The 21,460-nt window shown below is 34.5% G+C and overlaps 1 protein-coding gene across 7 annotated transcripts in view; it reads right to left on the bottom strand.

Moving 5' to 3' along the window:
• Nucleotides 1-21,460, bottom strand: part of GAS2 (growth arrest specific 2) — a 119,533-nt gene that overhangs the window by 56,563 nt on the left and 41,510 nt on the right. For 6 of the 7 annotated variants that reach the window (XR_014326399.1, XM_082845173.1, XM_082845171.1 and 3 more), the window contains exons 4-6: nt 21,253-21,394; nt 10,379-10,442; nt 2,206-2,347 (exon numbers count right to left, since the gene is read on the bottom strand). Coding sequence is in view for 6 of the 7 variants with exons in the window: in XM_082845173.1 (XP_082701299.1) it covers nt 2,206-2,347; nt 10,379-10,442; nt 21,253-21,394 (348 nt within the window). In the remaining variant the exon portion in view is untranslated. The remainder of the gene's footprint in view (nt 1-2,205; nt 2,348-10,378; nt 10,443-21,252; nt 21,395-21,460) is intronic. The other variant, XM_082845174.1, reaches the window with a different exon arrangement.

The raw sequence follows: 21,460 nt of genomic DNA, 5'->3' as shown, positions 1-21,460 counted from the left end.
TTTAGAAGATGAAAAGGTGTCTAAAAGTAGATTTCAAAGATGAGCAGTGTGAGGAAGCCAAGTGAGGAAAAACACAGGGTATAAAAAATCCTTGGGAGTTTGGGATTAGAGTATAGGTTTACAACAGGTACATCAGAATGCAAGAATGAATCCATAGGGCAAAAAAGTCTGGGAAAGACAAAATGGGCCAGAACATGGAGGGCTTCTGTGGCACATACCTAAGTCTGGGCTTTACCCTGGATATTATAGAGCCCTTATACAATTTTAATCAATTCTGAGTTGCGTTTAGGTTGATCATTCTGGTAGCAATAAAGTTCATGGAGAAGAATTTCAAGAACAGAGTGCTCAACAGTGTCAAACACCAGAAAGTGGTCTCATAATTTGAGGACTAAGAAATTCATTTGATTCAGTAATTCATTCATTAGGAGGTTAAGGGTCAGACCTCTGACTCTAATGCATTAAAGGGAGTGAATGGAGGTAAGAGCTGAGAGGAAAAGGCCTAAGATCAAGCATAGTAACCCCAGAAAAACACTTTTATGAGAGAAAGACTAAAAGGAAGATCTTACTCTAAAGTAAGTCTAATCAAAAAAGTATAACTGAGAGAGAAGAAAAAATTGTTCTCATCAATATATAAATAATGTGCCATTATCTACTATTAGTACAATGTTATTCAATTACCTTACAAAATAAAAATGAAACAGCAGGATTCAAGACATGGGGCTGATCATTAAAAACATTCCTGTGATTTTAAAGTCCTTTTAGGTGTATTATTAAAATGCCCTGCCTATCCTTTCATTTCTGAGTGGATTGAACAAAGGAAAACTAAATTAACCTGGTATTGGATAAGATACCTTGATGGGCTAAGTTTATGTGTGCTACCCTTAGCAGAAATAGGAATTCTCAATCGGTCAGACAAATTGTTATATTTCTGCTCATTTAAATCTGCAATATAGGTTATAGTGTCACATGGAAGAAAGAAAAGATGGGGGAATCTTTCTTTCTGCATCCTACAGCACCAATCAGCCATTTCCCCTGCTCTTTTCAGCTCAGACCCTTGGGAAGGAAACTCTCAGCTACAGGCTAGCTGTCCTTTTCAATCCTGCCTATTCCTTATAACTGGCATTATGGTTGGTGCTAGTTTCTAAGAACTCTCCTTGTGTATGTGAGACATACTTCAGTCTGACATCCCCGAGGTTTCCAGTTTTTATAAAACCCATAGGTTTTTGACATTTACGCTCAAAACATATGTGCTGGGAAGTAAATGCACACACATGACACACTACTTAAGACGCAACAGAAGTAGCCAGAGAATTTTATTTCATCCTGTTTACTGTTACACCCAGAATCTGTTTTCTGTAATTATGAGGGTATAATGAAAATATTTCCTAATCTGCCAAAGATGGTGTCTCAAGAACTCTGAGTGTTGGTGACCTCAGAGAGTTAGACAAAATTAGGTTGGAATCTAAGCTCCTCTCTTCCTCTCAGCAGGTATTTCAACTTCAAGTCTCAGGTTCCTCAATAAGAAACCTGCCCTAAAGATAACAAGAGCACTTGAAGAATACTGGCAGAACCCGGCCCATAGCAGGCAGTCAATAAAGGGCAGTTATCTTCTCCATGGTATTTTGCTTTTCCTTCTTTAAAGATCCTCAAGTCCCATGCCTCAGGCTTCTTATCAGTGAATAAGGAAACAGGAACCAATAGTATCAAGGCTTAAGTGTTTTCAAAGACAATTTTCGGGAGGATGACTTATTATCCTAAAATTTTAGATACTACTCAGCAGAATTAAGTGACGCTTTATTTTAAATAAGTGGCTCAGTTTTGAATCTCAAAATGAATTGCAGGACTATAAACTTCCTCATAGGATTTTTTTTTTTTTTTGCAGTACGCCGGCCTCTCACTGTTGTGGCCTCTCCCATTGCGGAGCACAGGCTCCGGACGCGCAGGCTCAGCGGCCATGGCTCACGGGCCCAGCCGCTCTGCGGCATGTGGGATCTTCCCGGACCGGGGCACGAACCTGTGTCCCCTGCATCGGCAGGCGGACTCTCAATCACTGCGCCACCAGGGAAGACCCCTCATAGGATTTTAAAATAAATTTCAATAACATTGGAATAGGTAAAGGTTAGACTGATCGAAGATTGTACAGAATAAGTTTTGAAGTTCAAAAAAGACCAAGTGTTGATAAGAAACTTGACCAATTTTACTTACTGCATCATCCAGTAAGTTTCCCGTACTCTTTTTTCCAGAAGACTTTGATGAAGGCGAAGGTGAAGGAGAAGGGGCAGAGAGTGTTTCTTCTTGTTCAATTTCTTTTTCCAACTTTATCAAACCAGGAGGCTCCACACCATACCTTTTTAAAAGACACCAGATCAATACACATGCATAAGTTGTAATAATGATACACTTAGCCGTATGTTGCATCCAATTATACCATAGGACCAAACTGCTAACTTTTCAAAACAACATTAACTTTTCTCTGGCATTGAAATAGTATGTTCTTAAATTGGCACCCTTTTAAGCAGGGAAAAACATGCACACCCCCATACATACATACATATATATTTATAGTTACATATATATACGCATATATGTTTATATCTATATATGAACATATAAATGAATAGATGCATAACATACTAAAAATAAATTAAAATACTCCATATATTAATGAGTCAATAACATGAATTACCATATTAATTTAGTCTTCAGCTTTCAGATTTACTAGTTTTAATGATATTAGTGCTATAATTGAACTCCTATTTTGAATATAAGCTTGTTAAAAATGGAAATAAAATCAGAGAGTCAGAGTCAAGTTGAAAACAGCAATTTCCCCAAATAAATGTCCTTAAATGAATTAACAGAGAAGAAATTCACTCTTACGTGTATATCTTTATGGACCCAGATCAAGGTAGAATGGGTAATACAGTACATTGTTTATGCTTTTAAGACCAACATAATGAAAGCATGTACAGTATTACTGAGGAAGAAAATGAATAAAGAAACAAAAAATAATTTAGAATAACAATATGTTAAAAATTATGTGTTGTAAATTGTAAATGCCACAGCAGTTCAAAGACAGAGATGTAGTTGCTAACAGCATTCTAATCTCCCATATTTTTCTTAGGCTAAGTTTAAATTTGGTTTGGTTTCCTAGATGCATATCAATTGTACCTAAGTGAAGGAGGCCAAAGATAATTCCAGAATTTGAGAATTGGGAAGGATCTTTGGGTTCATGTAGTTATACCCTTTCATTTTTACAGAATAAATAAAACAGATCCAGAGGAAATATAGAACGAGCTAGGAACAGAATAAAGATGCAAATCTAGGTTTTCTTACTTCAGGTTTTCTCTGACATTTTAATCAGGTGATCACATGTTAGAAAGAAGAGGAAAAAGTCACTTGGAAATTTTTTCAAAATAGGCTGTGGACTACCTACAAAGTAAATAACCTATATAGAGAGAATAAATATGTTGGCAATATGTCTAATACCTTAGAGTGAGTGAATAGTATATTAAAACATCATTAAATGTAAAAGCTTAGGTTATCGTCATCCTGTTCTAAGGGCTTGTTATTTTAACTGACATCATCACACACGTCAGGTGGCCTTTGAGAGCTGGAAAACTTATATCAGAATTCAGTACAAAACAGTGTAAGCTGGCACAACTCAAATAATAATTGCTGTTTTGCTAACTGCCTCTAGTGAACAGAGTAAGTTTTAGTTACATAAATCATTAGCTAAAAGACTTTAGGCACTATTTATCACATTTCAAACCTTTTATACAGATTGGCCAGTTAACAGGACATTTGTAGAAACATGCAATAGACCGCAGATTCTATAACAGTAGAGACTGTCTGATTCACAGCATACCTAGCAGCCAGTGTAGATCATGGCACACAATAGATACTTAATAGCTACTTTTTTTGAATGCAAAAAATTTCCATATTCTCATATAACAATGAGTTCAGGCTCCAAAGATGAATTAGATTTCATTGTTTTGGACCTTTAAATGCATATCACTTTAATAAAACATATCGACATTAAATGTAAATAAGTGTTTTACCCCCCAAGAATGTTCTTCTAGAAAACTTTAAACCCTATTCAAAACTAAAATACATTTTTAACTTTCTAGCACTCATTAATTACACTTAACTCAACCCAGCATCTCATTACTGTTGACAAGTACCAGTAATATTCACTTGAAGATTTGGGTATCATTCTTCCCTGAGGCAGACTTGAGCTAACTATGCCATTAACCTACTCTTTAAATTTAGCAAATCACTTAACCTCTAAGAGTCTGTTTTCTCTCAGGAAAACACAGATGAAAGTGGCCTGTCCTAGAGGTCTGATGTAGCAGGAGAGAGAGAGAGGGAGGGAGGGGAGGAGGGAGGAAGAAGAAAGTTAAAAGAGCAACTGTTACTGAACGTCTTCCATGTGTCTGGAACTTTTGGGCATCTTGACGTACATTATTTCTGAGCCTCAGTTTTAGTTCACTGTAAAATGCAAGTTCTAATTCCTGTGTTTTAATACAGTTAGAAGGAATTAAAACAGTATCCATTACACTCCCAGTACAGTGTCTGACACATGGCACCATCTCTGAGACGGCTGTTGACAACTGATGTATCAAAGCTTGCACAACCAGGAAACTGCAGCATTGAGGTCCTTTTGCCAAAGTTTTAACTTTTTAAAATATACCACCCAATGAAATTATGTAACAGCCTCAAAATTAAGATGTAGTGTTATTACTATTGTTATATTATTACTGTTGTTGGTATCCTTTACAAAAAAACTCACCATAGGCTTTCTTTAAATTAATTTTCCTAGAATTGTAGGATGGCAGGAATATGTTGGTGCTGGAGCATAGCAGAACAAGTTATAAATTCATTTTTGCTGCTAACTCGCTGGATGAACTTCAACAGGCAACCCTTTTTAATCCCTCTAGACTTATGTGAATTCTTAGTTCCAACAAGGTATAACATTTTGCTACATTTAATGTTCTCAAGATAATAACATAAACTGGGCAGTGAAGCTAGAGGAATTTAACATGCTAGAATTCACAGCCAATTAAAAGTCAATCATAAATGAAAACATATTTGAAAGTATAAATTGGGTCAATTGGAAAATATGATTTCATTTGTAATTGTAGGTGGATTCATGCCACCTTTCAGGAGCAGGCTGGTTGGGTTGCACAATTTTTTCTTTTTCTTTTTTTTTTTTTTAACAAAGTGAAATAATAAGAAATATGTTATTAAAGTAACAACAAGCTCCACTCCATGTTGAATACAAAACAAAATTTGAATGAAGTTGGTAACAAAGTCATACATGGAAAACTTTGCCCTGGAGATTTTTCTTTATCTGCGAATGCTGAAAATTAGCTATGCCACTGCATAGAAAATCAACACTAAGCCCCAAATTTCTGCTTATATTGGCTTTTGAATACTTCAAGCTGCTTAAGGTACAGTCAGCCAGTCCTGAAATACACACTTCAGTATGATTCACTGGCTTCCTGTCTGTCTGGAGGTGTCAACAGTCTGTAAATCACGAAATTCCCCTTGGGTTGGGGGCCTGCACCTGAAGCCAGCTTAGTCACCAGTAGGTCTTTTTTCTGCTCTCCAAAAGGCTGCTTCATTCTGGTTTCCATGATTAACTGTATACCACTCTACATTTTGATTTTGTTTATAAGGTTTTCAAAAATTTATAGTGTTTTCTATTCTTGTCCAACTACAAGATTTCAAAGCTTTGCGGGAGAAGGGTTAACTGTTGCTTTCAAACTGAATAAGGGTAAACTAAAGACAGCAAGAAGGCTGAATCCACTAAAACCAAATCTTTGCATCTGTATACCCCAGTGATGTGAAAATAGGGGGGTTACTGAAAGGGCAATATCATATTATAAATTTTTGGTCTCATTTCAAAAATGCATAGTGCTAGGGAAATGGTCTTATGGTTAATAACTTTATGATGAGATCTTAGAAATGGACTTTTCATTTTTCTGGCACAGGATATAGCTTTTGAGATTGGTCTAGATGAAATAATTGAGCCCCTAAACTAAGCCCTGAACTAGAAAATTTACTCAAACTATTTACTAGACTATAATTTTCAAAGAAAAGACATCTGGAGCCTATTTTACTAGAGTTGGAGGGATAAAGTTTAGAAACTCCCCCTTCTTAAGGCATACAACAGATAGTTTATAGATTCTTACAAGATGGTTTTTGCCCCATTTTTTATTCTGTTTTAAAGTTATTTAAAGATAGATTTAAATTTGGATGGAAATTTCACTCATATGAAAACAAATTTTATTCTTAGCAGTCAGAGTCAAGCTCTTTAAATAGGATGAGTTAATTAATAAGCCTTGTATAAGAATATTTTCTTTTAAGTAACATTTCATTAAGGCATGGATTAAAATAGGAGACTAACAAAAATATTCACAAAGTATATTTCTTTTGAATGGTCATAAATTTTGTTGAAAATGAAGAAAACACTCAAAAATAAAAATATAAAAAGCTTCCCTCTGATGTTGACTATTCATCACAGCCCCAAACCAAAATATCAAAAGGTTTTTTTAGTTTTATCATAAAGCTAATCTTAATTCTGCAGTCTTAAAAAAGGTTGGATTCATAGTAACCTTTTTTAAACAATGAATATCAAAGCACCCTCATTAAAAAGATATTTTTATTGACCTGTTTTTGCTGAATGTTTTATTTCGCAGAAGACAAACATGCATATTTTACACACAGAAACTGACATGGTTTCTGAAATATTAACAGAGGGATTTCACTCTCCAGTGATGACAGCTCTGTTTAGTTGAAAATAAAAGCAAGTTTCACCCATGAGAACAAAAATAAGTGGTCTCATTCTCCCACCCCACAGCTCTCAAAGGAGCTTCACGGAGTGTTCCCAGGCAAAAGAATACAGCAGGGAATTAGAAATATTTAGTGAATCATTTCTAAAGTGACGTTGATGCTTTTAAGATGACATCTATGTAAATTTGAGAAATAAATGTTTAGAATCAAGTGTAAAGAAACATCATCTATCAGTGGAAAAAACACAGAACTTGCAAGGTTGTATTAGGATTTTGTTATGGTCAAACTTCATCTGTTGTGTGTACAAATTAATGTGATTCTTGAGAGCTCTCCAAATACCACTTCTGGTTTTGTCTAATGCTGTCTTAATTCAATAATTCAATAACTCTGTCTTAATTCAACTCCATAGAGGAGTACAGGGAGGAGGAAGCACACATACAATGATCTAGATAAAGGTTTAATACATCTAAAGAAAAAATTAGGAGTAAAATAAGATGGAATGATGAATTTCCCTTTTTTCCTTCAACGATTATGCTTCAACACAGGGCTAAGGTAGTGATGTTTGGGTTTATTGGGTTAGTGTTTTTAAAGCACAATTGAACTTCCATTAAAATTTTGATAAAATCTTCAAATGTGTACAGAGAGAAACTTAAATAGACATTTATACTTAAATGTTCAATCTATCCATTTGGCATTCAGCTGTTTAACCTTATGCTGCACACAAAAGTGATGCCCTGAATAATCTGTTAGCATATTTTTTTCTTTTTCATGGTAAGTGTGCAATACTTCACATCACTTAAGTAGGTGAAGAAGATAAAAGGCAAAATTTACAAATTGAATATTGTAATGTATTGTCTTAATCCTTAGATCACTGCGTTGTGAAATTAGTAATTTTCTTTTGTAATGTGAATAATCTCTGCTTTTATCACATGGTCATAAAGTGAGGTCAGAAATGTAGTCACCCATTCTTATTAATAATAATAATAATAATAATAATGATGATAATAAAGAAGGCAGCGGAAACTTTTGGAGGTGATAGATATATTTATGGCATAGATTGTGGTGATGGTTTCATAAATGTATACTTATATCCAAATTCATCAAGTGGTTTGCGTTAAATATGTACAGCGTTTTTTGTATGTCAACCGTATCTCAATAAAGTGGCTTAAAAAAAAAAAAAATCAGGCTTCCCTGGTGGTGCAGTGGTTGAGAGTCCGCCTGCCGACGCAGGGGACACGGGTTCGTGCCCCGGTCCGCGAAGATCCCACATGCCGCGGAGCGGCTGGGCCCATGAGCCATGGCCGCTGAGCCTGCGCGTCCGGAGCCTGTGCTCCGCAACGGGAGAGGCCACAACAGTGAGAGGCCCGCGTACGCCCCCCCCCAAAAAAGGAGCAACCCAGAATCTCAGTTTTAAAATATTTGGGGAAAAACACACACAAAGCACTTCATATAATGCTTCACCTTCAAACTGACCAGGCCATTATGATTCCCTTTCATTAACCAAGATATTAATTTGTTTTATATACGATGGCAAGGGGCAATTCATGACAGACTCAGTAGCAGGAGGAAAGGTGATTCCTAAGGGAATTTTGTCACTGGATAGCATGCCTTCTTCTTTGATGACTTGTCATAGTTAAAATGTTTAGTTCAGCAAGATTCCTAACAGTGTTCAGATAATAAAATAAATCCAGAAAATAGGTAAATAATGTACACCAAGCAAGAGGAAATGACAACTCCCAGCTAATTCTGCAGATAGCGCCACTCCTTTTTACCTCTATCACAACTTTCAGAATCATGATGCCTGTTTGATCCACATATTTAGGTTATCAAAGCACCAAAATAGAATCTGGCATTTCAGAATATTCTAATGATATAATTAAAATAACCAAGTGAACAAAAAGTTTTCTGCCTAATCTCCTATTACCCAGGAACTCTAGACAATCTTTCTTTTACTCTAGCATTTCAGGGGCAGCAGCTCATTTACTGAGATTTTACTTTGTGTGTATTCCTCCCTCCTGTATTTTTAATATCACCTTTCTTAGGGGATATCTGCTGAGCCCAAGGACTCAAGGCTGAGTCCTTTGACTCATAGCTGTTTGTCCTGCAGGTCAGAAGGCTTAAGCATGGTAGAGGAGTGGCTTAGCGGAGTCCTAAAAGCAATAGGTACCTTTGTCTCGCTCCCTCTCAGAACCCAAGAAAGTGACAGCATTGAAGGGGAAGGGGGTCCTAAGAAACAGTCAGATACTATGAACTATCCCTGAGTAGTAGAGACCTGAGTGGTCAGAAGACAAGGGGACCCTCTCCAGAGGCTGTCACACAAAATAGCTGGGAAAGGTGTGGGAGAAAGTAGGGACATCCCTAAATGTCTCAAATTGATTTTTTTCACTCCTTATTGAGTGGAGCCTCATTCTTATTTAATTCAAATTTTTAAAAATTAAAACAATCTCTCTCATCCAATTATTATGATAAAGTAAAATCCATACCTGATGAACAATTTGTTAAGATTATGTTGACTATGATGTTTTAAAGAACTTGGGGTTACTTCTGATTACAGTGAATTTTCCACTGGCTCAAAAAAAGGGCTATTCATTGGCAACAAGTTTTCTACCCATTGCTGTAATTTGCTGATGTGCTCACCTTGTCTTTTCTTTTCTTTATAGCTCTCCCTTTGAGAATTAACAACCAGAGCAAACTCTTACTTTGTCTTATTGGTTCATCTGATCTCAATGCTAGAAGTATAATCAGATCTGGATGAGAAATGAATTCTAATTACTTCTGAAGTTTTATTTTGCACCAAGATCTATTGAAACATTTATATCTTCACTTATAATTCTTTGGGCTTTATAAAACTGTCAGAAGCCTTGTTTGAGGATTTGCAATGTAATAAGGAGAAGACATGAAACCAAATCAAGTCAGCTGAGCTAATAAAGTCCCTTCTCCTGCTTATTTAGCTACAGTTATGATTTCTATAATTACTTCTTGTTTTTCTTTTCTAGAAAAAAAAGATTCCAAAGATATCTCTACATATGAAGGATAATATTCTATCTTTTTCCAATCAAATTATGGAGAATAATTTTAAAACTATCCATCCACTCAGGAGTAGAAACCAAAAGAGTTGAGGGATGAGATGTTAAATGGGGAAAATGAGGAAAAAGGAACAAAAGAAGAGGCTGAAAATTATTGAAGAGTAAACAGGAAGAGAGGGGTGAAGGAGCTGAGAAAGAGAGAGAGTAATGGGAATAGACTTTCCACTAAGGAAAGCATAATTGTCACATACAATTTCATGTACAAGATCCTCCCCAGCCTCCCAAGAAAGAGTTGCAAGGAAAATGTATTCAATTAAAGGATATTTAGAAAATGCCTAAACACAGTGACTTTGACGATAAGGCCACGATGTTAAGAATATTGGTGGTCCACTTTTTTAGTTTGAACAATTGCTCTCAAGATGTTTATACTGATCATATTTGAAGGAGTTGCTTCTCAACACCTAGGTTAAACATCAGCGATGAAAAGGCAGCAAGCTTCTCAGCTGCTTGGATGCTGAGATGGTCAAGTCTTAAGTAGCGGCAGTAGTATGACCTACCTGGCTGCAATCCGGCCAAGCTCCAGCAAACAGAGACACACTTCTCTGGGTTGCTTGTGGAGGACTGAAAGACAAGACAAAGGTGGACACCTTTACAATAGAAAGGACAGTAAAGCAGCTCAATGGGGAGCAGGATGGACTCCCTCATCGCTCATGGTCCCAGTAAATGAGCTAGTCTTCATTCTGATATTCATAGAAACCATCCTATCCCACAGTACAGTTAGCTTTACTAAAGTCCTAAAGCAGTTTTCAAAACTCTTTCCCCAACTTCCTCCCTAAAAGCCATGAGTCTCAGGAATCCCACCCCGAAAATATTTTCTTCAATTAGTTAATATTTGTAAGTCAATATTGGAAACACATGTAGCTATAATTATGATATAAATAGTTGATGGATTACTTAAAAACAGACAGCAAACATAAGACTATGAAGCAAAGTCTCGTCTTTTAAAAATCCTAACTCTATCTTCACCAGTGATTTTAGCAGAAATAATGCAATGAATAAGGATTAAAAATTACACATCACGGTCCTTTGTTATCCTCCAAACAATAATGTCAAGTGAGCCCTCTGAAACTTGATGTCTTCTCCTAATGAAATTTGATTAAATGATACTTTAGAAACAAACACTTTCAACGGACTGAATTTTGTAAATATGTACAAATATATACCATCAGCCAGTTTTGCCCATAAAATGAGCAAATTAGAAGATGGTTCTTTGCATTGACATTTCTTTTCTAATATAATATGATTACTTAATAAAGCTGCTTTATCAATTGCTCTGGACACATTCAGTAATGTTGACAAATCATATTTGCATTTGTCGAGCCTACCAGAGGACTATGTACTGCTTATACATTTTTCTTTTTAAACTAAGATTAGAGAATTTTTAAAATGTTATTATATACAGCACCTAACAACAGATATTGGGGGGAAAAGATTGAATTGAGAATGGTCTTTACATAGACACAATATCCTGATAAAAGAAAATACTAGCTTATTGATAAACATTAAGAAAAATAGCAATATTCCTTCAATTCTTAAACATAGAATTTATAGTAATTTAATTTCCCAGCTTTATTCTATTCCCCCCACTTAAATATCTAATTCCTTCTCTCCACAGGTTATGGCGATGGCAATATTTGCCACTGACGCCAGGATGGAATTTGTTGGGAGTGTGTGGTGAATAGAAAAATGCATTTACTTAGATTATAAAAGTATATGATTTCACTTGGCTTTAAACAAACAAAAATTTATTATCTTGCTATAAAATGTCATCTTTAAAGCTTTTAAAATAAGTTCTAATATCATCAGCAATGTTCATTAAAATAGAATTATGGGAAATCTGAATTACAGAATCTTTCCATTCTTGGTAATATAAATTTGAGTTTCAGCTAACGCTTAGTGAATTGTCATAAAATCCAGGTTGGGGAAGTCTAAAATTACTTTTAACTAAAGGGCCTTAAAGCAAAGATATTTACTACCTCTAATTTCAAGTGCACCATCAGCTGACTCTGGCTAAATGATACAACTTTTGATATATTAAATCGACTTCAGTGCAATGAAATGTACGGACTGTAATATCACATAGGCACCAAATTCAAACAGAGAACAATAACAAAAATCATAAAACAAAAGCAAACAAATGAAAATCAATCTTCTTGTCTAGATAATCAGTTTCTTCTGATTTGGACTTTTTTTATCCTGTCCATGGTACAAAATAACAAACAGGAAAAAGGAATACATGAAAGCTGAAGTGAAGAAGATGTTTAAGGCCCTGCTGATACCCTCATCTTCAGTGAAAGCTGTGTGAAGCAAGTAGCTAAAGCTCAAGGAGACTTGGATACAATCTCATGCATTTTGTGATGGAAACAGTGTTAAAATATGAAAATTATTAGTGAACTGACCAAACTGTGCCAATATGCAGTCAACACCAACTCTAAAAAGCAACACCTGACTCAACTATCATGATTCTTTAATCAACGTATTGTACTTAATTTGAGAGTATGTAAGAATTGGAAGTAAATACCAATAGATACATTCAATGGAAAATAAAATTCATTCTGAAGAAAAACAGTAATGTGGGTAATGTAAGAAAGACAATGTGATATGTAGGATGCATTGCTATTGTGTATTCAGCTATCAATTTAAAACAGCCTTTGCATGCCAACACTAAAATATTGACTCTACCATGGACTCATTAGAAAATCAATTTGGCAAACCGAAAAGTAACTGCATGATTCTCCTTTTTATATCCTTAACAGAACCAGCTTATAAAATTTAAGACAAATAAACATCTCACTCAGCATCATTCCTTAGGAAAATGATAATAGAAAGATGATGTTTTACTTCCCAGTTTTCTTGGAAGTGTTATCTTTAATAAAGCAATTGCTTTGTTGCTTCAAAACACACCTATAATATTGTCTCACTTGTTAATGGCATTTTGAATATTGGGCATATCATGCTTGATCCATAATGGCCAAAAATATCATGTTTGATGACTTGTAAGCAATGAATGAGTTAAATCTGCAGAGAGGCATAACAGCACAATGACAAGAACAGAACAGAGTAATTACTCAGTAAACACCATGTCTCAAATTATCAAGGATGATGACAATTATGTCGTGATGATAATGGTTGTGACAGTAAACTGAATAAAGGCTAAAATCTTACCTAGCATATTTAGAAAAGGCAAGAATTTAAATTATGTCAAAGTTTATTTAATTGTAAAAGCAAACACTCTTACCTTATTCTATAAAATTAAATTCAAGTGTCTTTAAGTAGTATCTACATTATACCAAAGATGTGACTGTGTTTGGTTTTTGCACTCAAGAAAGTTCTAAACTAAAGTTAACAGATGGAAAGAGAATAGTGACCATGGGATTTGAGCCACAAAGATCTGGGTCTGAGTGTGAGCTCTAACATTTACTAGTTTGTTATTTTGGGAGATTATAAAACCTCAGTTTTCTGAGGGAAAATAATGGTGTGTATCTTGCAATATTTTTGTGTGGATTTAACACAATATTATTCGTGTTATTCCTAGCCAATGTTTGGCACATAGAAAAGAATTCCCAAGGTTACTTTTCTTTCTTTATTATTATTTTTGTTGTAAATTATTTGCTTAAAGATTATCTTCATTTAGCTTAGTTAATATTAATACACTCTTTTTTTTTCCTATAAGCATTTTTTTGTCTGTGCACCTCTCATATGTAAGCCACCATACTAAGCAGTGGAAGAAACTTCAGAATTAAAAAAACTACTATGGATAGATGTGTATAATTTAAAGCGGTTATTATAATGAGTGTATTTTGAATATTTTGTCATTTATATTATATCAGAAATAGTTAATTCTAAATTTAATCAAATTTAAGGTTAAGTAGGTCAATTTGGCCGGCATATATAGACAGATATAAAGGAGAGAGCCTATTATTATTATGGGTTTGTGCTAAGCATAAAACTTAAGTAACAATTATATTAGAACATGTCATTTTATAAAACACTAAACATCTTACTGTCAATTTTTCTGCATCTCTGGGAATAAAATAATTTAGATGAACCCATTTTCAATAAGTTACCTAAGTTGATTATATATTGTATATATGAATGCATGTTTTTGTCAGGATGATTAGAAAGACAATTTTTAGTATACTGCATTTGAACTAAAGCCTTTATGTTGAGTTGTATGTACTACTCATTTTAAAGACATTTTACTGATTTGTCTTTTCAAAAATATAAGGAAATTTATACTTATATTGAGGTTTATGGTAGGAAACATTTTTTCACTCTATCATTACAATATTAATATGGTCTTTTGCTTTGAGTTATGGTTAGAAGGGGGGATCACTATGGCTTTCTTTCCTCTGAACAAATTATCTTTAAAACAAAAAGCTGTCTAGTCACTGGTGATTATTATGCAAAAGGTCTTATCATTGGAGGCTTCTTTTTAAATAATCAAAACTGTTTCGAAGAAAAGTATAAGGCAGAACACCTCTGGGAAAAGCAACATAGATCCCTGTTCAAAATATGTGGCAATCTTATAACCTAGATTCTGTTAAAATCTCATGGGCATCAAATGTCAAATGGAATGCTGCTAGCTCCAGGAATAGAAAATGAGACCTTCTGCTAAGGCAAGGGGTAGAGTTTTAATGTCACAGAATCTGCAAGGATAAAATGCATTAGACCATGAATGTATAGTTTTCCTATATATATTAAGTTTCAACAGATGGACAAAAAATGAAAATAAGAAAATTTCATTATCTATTTGGTTTATATACATTAGAGGCAATAGTATTCATTTTGGTTTTAAAGGAAACTATATTTTAGATTTATATTTAAGAAAATATTTGCAAAACTTTTATTTTTGACTGAATATTAAATTGTGAAAATATCATAAATTTAATAGCTTCCCACCTCCCCAGAGCAGAGAACAGATTCTCATACTCAGAAAGAGTGACATAGTAGAAGACATTAAACTAGATGTCAGAAGAACTGGTTTTACTCCTTTGCTACTTAAGTGATGGTCCACAGACCAGTAGCATTGGTATCAGCTGGGAGCCTGATAAAAATGCAAATTATTGGGTCCCACCCCAGATGTACTGAGCAAAATTTACATTTAAGCAAGGTTTCCAGGTGATGAATATGCACATTAAAGTTTGAGAATCATTATATTAATCAATGTTATGATTATTACAATAAACATCAATTATAATTCTATATCTATTTTGGTTAAAATATTAAAATGTGATTTGATATATGGAACATGTTCTAGAAATGTTTAAGATAACGGTTATGATGATGATTATGATGATGAAGATGATGATGAATGGAGGAAAAAATAATTTGTGAATTGGATTAGCCCTTAATGGGTATTATGGGCATTTATCACCTACCAGGATCTATAAGGTACAAAAGATGCCTCCCAAGAAAGTAAAGGGATGGCTGTCTAAATCATGTCACTCCCAGAAAGTCACACGCAGAAATCCTTGAGTTTAAAGGTAGGGAGCAATTAGGAATAGCAAAGAAATTTAGGTGCCTTAATACTGATCTGAGGGGAAGCTAAAGAGAAGAAAAGGCAAACAAGCATAAACCTCACAACTCAAGAATGCTGAGTGTGTGTGTATCCAAATTTCTCAGAATCACTGTTCGCATTTAAAACAGGATACAGCAGCCATATAATTCACATAAACAAAGAGAATTCATTCATAATCTCATCAGTGATGGAAGATGTGTAGAATAAAATATAGTTAATTGCCTTTGCCACTAAGTCAAAAAATGTCCCAGAGCAAGGAGTGCCCTTTCTGTCTCTAGCACCCAGACCTTATGTGAAATTAATGGATTAAGTCACTATCACTCAGAGCAGCAATAGGAGTCAAGAGTCTCTTCTAATTTGGTTTTTATTTATATTTTACTTTTCCTTTTACTTGAAATCATCATATGAACTTCTAAAATTAACTCATACGAAGCATAACTTTCTGTAACACAAGGATATGATCTTTGAAGGTTAATGAAGCTGAATTCAAAGCCTAGCTGGGTCACTGAGAAGTTGTTAATATTGGGCAAGTTATTTAATTCTCTTGGTCCTAACCAAGTATTTTCATTATAAAATGGTGGTTGTTGGGAAAGTAGATATGATAGCACATGTGCACTGCTAGGCTACCCTTATTGAGCATATAACTATTGTTATTTAATATCGCACATTGAAAATTTGATTCTGGGAAAGCTAAAAGGCTGTCCCCTTTCCTAATTCAACCCTGACTCCATCAAATCCTTGATACTGGGAGACATTTTGTTCTCTCAAGGCGTGAGCCATGGCTGCTGGGCCTGCGGGTCCGGAGCCCGTGCTCCGCGGCGGGAGAGGCCACAACGGTGAGAGGCCCACGTACCGCAAAAAAAAAAAAAAAAAAAAAAAAAACCCAAGATGCTAATAAAGTACTTTATAAGAACAGGTGTCAAAAAATCCAAAGTCTAAAATAAATTGTTCCTGGGGAAGAAATAATGTGAATATAAATGATCCAGAGCTAATTTGGTATCCTGAAGTTGTTATTCTACATTAATATTAATAAAAGTAATATAACTTTTTTTCTACAGAAATACTCTTATAGTCCTCAATACAGACAACAACACCACGAAGGGATGATTTATCAAACACTGGAAGGCAGGCATAGATTCTTTTTCTGATGCAATATGTATAAAACAGAAAATGTTAATGTTTAAAAATCCACACACAATCCTTTTCACTTTTGTGCAACATCAGACCAATACTGTAGGTAGGTCAGTGCTTGACCAGTGTTCAATAGAACAAAGAATTGTATAAAACTACTCTTCAGAGTCATGCATCAAAAGAAGACAGTGCCACACAGCAAACACAAATACAAAAAATAAAAATAAAAAACAAATCACACACATTTGCATGCTAGCACAGCAGATAGCAAACCCTTTTCTTGCTGAGTAGATTCTTTCTCAGAGAAATAGATGAAGAATAGTCACTGGCCTCCAAATCCTATAATCATCCAATAACATAATAATATTGACACAATTACAGCAAGCAAAAAAATGTGCATTTTTCAAATATTCCCTCCCCCATCCTTTTATCTTTTTCCATCTTCCAGCTCACCGGAATGTACATAAGTAAAGCAAAATAAACAAAGCTCTGAGGAAAAAATTAAGCTAACTTAACAATTTCTAAATCAGTGGGCTAAAGTAAATTACAAATAATAAATCCTCCATGCAAGAGTATCACTAATTTAAGGAAATAGTTTCTACTTAAAATATCCTAGAAAAAAATCATATAGGAGCATCAATTTTAGGGCTCATAACTTAAAATTTTTTTAAATTGAGAAAAAGTCATAGATATTTGGTCCTAATATAAAACAGCCCTTATAATACATTGATATATAAAATATACTGATGTATAATATACTGATGTCAATAAATCTCTACGCAACTTGGTTCAAATTATCTTAATATAAATAAAATTGTTCATGTTTCAGATTACATGCCACACCTGTTTACGGTCTAAAGTGTGTTAATAGAGAACTGAAGAAGAAAATGATATTACTTACAACCCAACTACTATTTATCTTACTTTCAGATTCTGAATATAGTATTTTTTTTGATATTTACTAATGTAAATGCTGAGACCTCATGTTCATATTATATCATAATTTTCCCATATTCTTAAATAGTCTCAAAAATATTATGAATATTATTTTTGCTTGGTATCTATGAATGACTACAGTTTAAGCTACCACCAAATAGATTCATTTCATCCCCTTTTTTACTCTTATAAAAAATGTTTCAATGGACATTCTATTGCTTATCTGTACTTACTTCCTCCAAATAAACTTTTAGAAGTAGAACAACTTGATAAAAAGATATGAGCACTGACCTTACATAATGTCAAACTGCCCTCCAAAGAAGGCATGCCAACTTCCAGTTTTTTTTCAGCAACGTATAGAAGATCCCACTTTCCTCTATACGCAGCACTAAATATAAAATTGTTAATCCTCACTAATTTTTCATAGTTTTTATTTGCATTTGCCTTATTACTAAGGTGTCAAACATTTTTATCTCTGTTTTGGGCTTTTATAAGTCTTTCATGAATAAGCTGTTCATGATATTTATCCATTTTTCTATTGTCTCACTTCTGAAACACTATTCTGAGATATTAGTAAACTTATAATCCAAGAACTGACATTTGACAGAGGAAAAATTCTCTCTCAAGAATGTCTTAGAAGGTAAATGGAAGGTTACACCCTGTGTGTGATCACGTCATGTGGCATAGAAAGTTATCTGCCCAGAATCAAAACGACAAGCACGAGAGAAGCATATGGAATAAGATGCTGTCTATACTCCCTAGTTCATCCCTGGCATCCCTTCCCCACCCACTGAGATTTCTTGTCATTAGCTGTTGTGGAAAGAGAACAGATAGAGTGAGTCATGAATTAAGATCCTCCCGCAAATAATCGTACAAAAAAAGCACTGCAACAGAGGGTAACGTATCAGTTGCCACAAAGATAAGAATGCTTTATGCAGGCGAAGACCTTTGAAGAGCTAAAGACAGAAGCCTCTTGATACACATTCAGTACAATGATCTACTTTATCATTCATTCAAACAGATTTTTCCCCTTCATCAGGGCATCTTGTCCTTTTATTTGGTGTTCAAAACACTAGGACACAAAGGATGCTCTTCATCTTCTGTGCTACTGAAATGAAATCTTGAGGTAGGGAAAAAAGAAAACACCCTTGCCCTAAATTCCCTTTCAAAAGTGAAGTGTGAAAAGACATCAAGCAGAGTACACAGTATTATTGTTGCAAGAAAGTCAATTCTGCAAGTGCAGCGGCTCAATCACTTCCTCACTCACAAGCGAATAATAAGAAAAATCCAAGGAGAATGGGTTCCACCTGGGGAAATGGAATTTCTCATTGGGCTTCCTCCTGATTATCATTAACATCTATGGGTACAGCTGTTTCCTTTCTCTGAATAATCCTGAAGTCAATGCTATAGTATTGGCTCCCTTCTTCCATCTCCACAGGGCCTATTGTACATCACCTCATGCCCTATTCTGAGCAGCAGAAATTTCAAATTTATCTTTTCATTGAGTAGCAAACTAGAAAGCCTAACTATTTGATTTGGTTTGGTACTGAGAGGATTCAAAATTATTTTAAAAATTTATAGCCTTGAAAATTTGGTCTTATTAAACCTTCTTGGCTATATAAATACATTTTAATTGCAAGGTATAAGTGAAGTTATACTGTAGAAGGTAACCAGAATCAAAGATATTTTAACAAATTACTCAACAGTTATGACATATAAATTATCATGTATTTAATTTTTATATAAAAATTTCTTGTTTATAAAGTCAGCTTTTTTCAAACAGGGTGAAGAACTCGACCATCTAAAAATTCTTCATGACATAATTTTATATGCTACAGAGTATGTATTTATATACCAGGACCATTGTTACATGAACTGCTTTATGCTTTATTGTTTCAAAATAAAATGTATTATTTATTACCTGAATGGGGTTTTAAAAAGCCATCCAAGCTTCTTGGAGTCCAACTGAAAGTTTGGATAGTTCAATTAACAAAAGAACTCATGAATAGTAAGAAAATTGAGACCAGACCATATTTACATTCAGAGCTCCTAGTAATCCACTTGGCCTACAGTAGTCACTGAAAAAATGCTTTTTTTAATGGAAACCTGTGTAGTAAACAAATTAACAAAAAATAAAGCAGTTTCCCCATGTGGCAGTTCTTCAGCAATGCAGGGGCACTCCAGAATTTTAAATCATGATGTTATTTGTCCACACATAAAGAGTGTGCTTCTTGTGACTAAGATTTGAGTTTTTAAAATTTATATATATAAAAATGTGTGTGTGTGTGTGTGTGTGTGTGTGTGTGTAGACACACACACAGACATTTACTAGATCTTTCAAGGGTTTTTTTCACAACTCATCCACGTGCATAAACCTATAAACATGAAAGTTAAAATCTATTTGTAAAATTACCACTGCACTGAAAAAGAATTATATCCATACATATCTTCCACCAACCTCTTTTTACTTTGACGTGAGGAAATGGTAAGAACACTCAAAGCTCACATATACAATAAGCATTCATAGAGCACACTGTTGTATACAGTATGCTTCTGTGCAATTTTTCTGGTTAAATTTTTCTTTCAGGTACAAAATGTTCTCCTAGTCTAAGTTCATGTTATTCTCTTCTCTGTTGGGTGACTTCTCAGAAATTTGATGACAGTATTTCCATATCACATCAACTCCTCTTAGTACAAATACAAGTTTCCTTAACCACATAAAATGAGTAAGACTTTAGCTGCTCTACCATCAATTTCCTAGGTTCAGCAGGGGAATGCTGTTTTGTGAGGTCTCAGGGCAAAGTGTGTTCTCATTGTTCAGAAGGCAGTTTGTATACTTGTTCTCTCTGAAGGATGCTCAGCTTACTGTGATGTTAATATTTGTATTATGTGATTTTGTGAATTGATTTTTTAAAGCCTCAGATAAAAGAACCAAAGCATTTTTCCCCCCTAAATATCTCCTTTCTTCACTTAGTTCCACTTTACTAGAATTGGACTTTAATTCCAATACTTTCCATAGTAGAGTTCTACTGGGGTAGAACTTATATCGAAGGTTTGAACATTTAAGGGTATCAAGTAATGTCAAAACACTGAATAATCCAATGTATGTTTTCTCCCAAGGAAATACAAAACTATGTATGGAAGTGGACTTGCCAAAATTCAATCATAAAACAAAACAAAAACCCCACAATTATCTGGGTAGGCCTAGGCACTAACGTATCTGTCTCTTGTTCCATCATCTTCAATTAATCTAACCTCTTGCCTGTTTGCCTAATTTTTAACTAGCTAAAAAATAAGTTTCATTAACTAAAAATAAGCTTAACTAACTAAAAAAATCAGTTTCAAGAAAGATAGAACTTATGAGAGATGGTGTTTTCATACTTCTGTAGAGGTGAAAAGATGAAAATGCTCTTGATGGAGGGCTGGAACATATATAGCTATCCTTCTAGTCCAGGTAAGAGCCTGGTGGTAAAACTTAACCCTACATTTTCCAAATATCCCCCAATTTTGCATTGTATGTACTTATTTTTAACCAGGAAAGGATTCTGCTACTTAATGTTCCTGTTACTTTATGCACAAGGTGACCAAGATTAAGAGGGTGAATTTTTCTACCTTCAAAGACTCAAGTTTACAAAAAAACTGCAAGTTTACAACAAACTACAATTTTTTTTTAAAGTTAACAAAGCATGAAATGACATCACACAAAAAAAGTTAGGCTTGAGAGTTATACAAACAATAATTTTAATATTATATCAGCTAAAATTCTGAAGGAAATGTACATACCCAAACCTTCCGATTCAAACAGACATGTTTCATCTACCCCTAAATCTCGGCACCAGGATAAGAAGTTTGCTGTATTGTCTCTGGCAAAAAAGGATCCTGAGGGTGCACTGGCCTTGCATGGAATCTTCTTTAAGGGCAGCTTCTGAAAAACAAAGAAATCTCACTCTGGTGGAATATCTGGCAGTCATCACAGTGACACATTAAGTGT

The sequence above is a fragment of the Leucopleurus acutus genome, assembly GCF_964270905.1.
Source record: "Leucopleurus acutus genome assembly, chromosome: 8".
Taxonomy (NCBI): Eukaryota; Metazoa; Chordata; class Mammalia; order Artiodactyla; family Delphinidae; genus Leucopleurus; species Leucopleurus acutus.
The sequence above is the reverse complement of the archived record's forward strand: the minus strand, read 5'-3'. Positions and strand labels throughout refer to the sequence as shown.